The following is a 1,162-nucleotide window of genomic DNA, read 5'->3' on the forward strand; positions in this document are numbered from 1 at the left end:
GGGCGCCATCCATATCTGAGACACAAAGCATCCCTGAACTCCAGCTTACTCATATCAAATCCATACTCCTTAAGGGGGAGTGCAGTCAACCATGAGGACGCACCCTGCTCAGACGAGACATCAAGTAGGCGGAGACGGTCAGCCGGTAGCTCAGACCTTAGTGTAGACATTGTTGATCGGTATACTTCCTCCTTTTCCAACTTACACTTCTTCTTTGCTTTATCCATCTCCACCTCAACATCAGTCACAGAACCATTATCATTCCCCAACAACATATCAACAAGAGGCTGAGTGATAGCAACAGAACTTGATCTTTGACACCTAGCAAACCAACATGGATTGACCAGCCCCAAACCACCATATCGAGTAGGAAGAGAGAGCCAGTCCCTCTCCAACTCACTCACAGCATCCCTTCCCAAAAGAGAAGGAATAAAAACATTAAACAAACAGTCATTAAGGGGTTGGACCTGACACTCCTCAAATTGACAAGTACGAAACAGATAAGTCCATTCACTAAACAAACCATGAGTGAAGGCACTATAGGCAGACTGGGGCTGAGAAACAGCAACTTTAGATAACAGACATACTCTCTCACACCATACCTTAACCTTATTAGTCAACTCCTTGTTCACATACTCCTGGGTACCAACAGGACATCCCAGTACCTTAACACCTTCACACGTAATCATCACATCAGTACCGCGAAATAGCTCACGGGCCTCCTCCAAGTGATCTTTCTTTACTAGAAGAGTGGACTTGATGGCATTTGGCCAATAACCATAATAGACTCCTAGCTCCTTAATCCTGCCCCACCACTGTCTCAAACCACGCAGAGAGCCCATACCAGGGCTATAGCCTTGGGTATTTTTCAGAATTTTTGACAATTTCTTAAAATGGCTGTAACTTGAAAAATTGAAGTCGGAATCAGCTCAAACTTGCTACTCAGCATAAATACTCAATATGTATCAGAAAATGTAATGAAAATTTTTGAAAAATATTTTTAAATAAAAAACTAAGTGCTCTAGGCAAAAAACCATGCCTCTATCAATAATAGGCAATTGTACATTCTTGCATTTCTTAATGCATTATTTTCGTTTTGCTGTCTAATGCATGATCTCTTAGGCAAATAAAATCTATCAAGACAACAGTATCACAATAGGTG

At 41.7% G+C, this 1,162-nt stretch overlaps 1 protein-coding gene across 1 annotated transcript in view; it reads right to left on the minus strand.

Moving 5' to 3' along the window:
• The window catches only part of LOC109586543 (uncharacterized), a 20,592-nt gene extending 19,729 nt beyond the window's left edge, over positions 1 to 863 (minus strand). The window contains exons 1-2 of the mRNA XM_020002744.1: positions 603 to 863; positions 7 to 554 (exon numbers count right to left, since the gene is read on the minus strand). Of these exons, the coding sequence (XP_019858303.1) occupies positions 7 to 554; positions 603 to 842 (788 nt within the window). The 5' untranslated portion in view covers positions 843 to 863. The remainder of the gene's footprint in view (positions 1 to 6; positions 555 to 602) is intronic.
• Positions 864 to 1,162: the final 299 nt, after the last annotated feature.

Source organism: Amphimedon queenslandica, unplaced genomic scaffold (assembly GCF_000090795.2).
Source record: "Amphimedon queenslandica unplaced genomic scaffold, v1.1 AMPQUscaffold_12845, whole genome shotgun sequence".
In the NCBI taxonomy this organism is placed as follows: Eukaryota; Metazoa; Porifera; class Demospongiae; order Haplosclerida; family Niphatidae; genus Amphimedon; species Amphimedon queenslandica.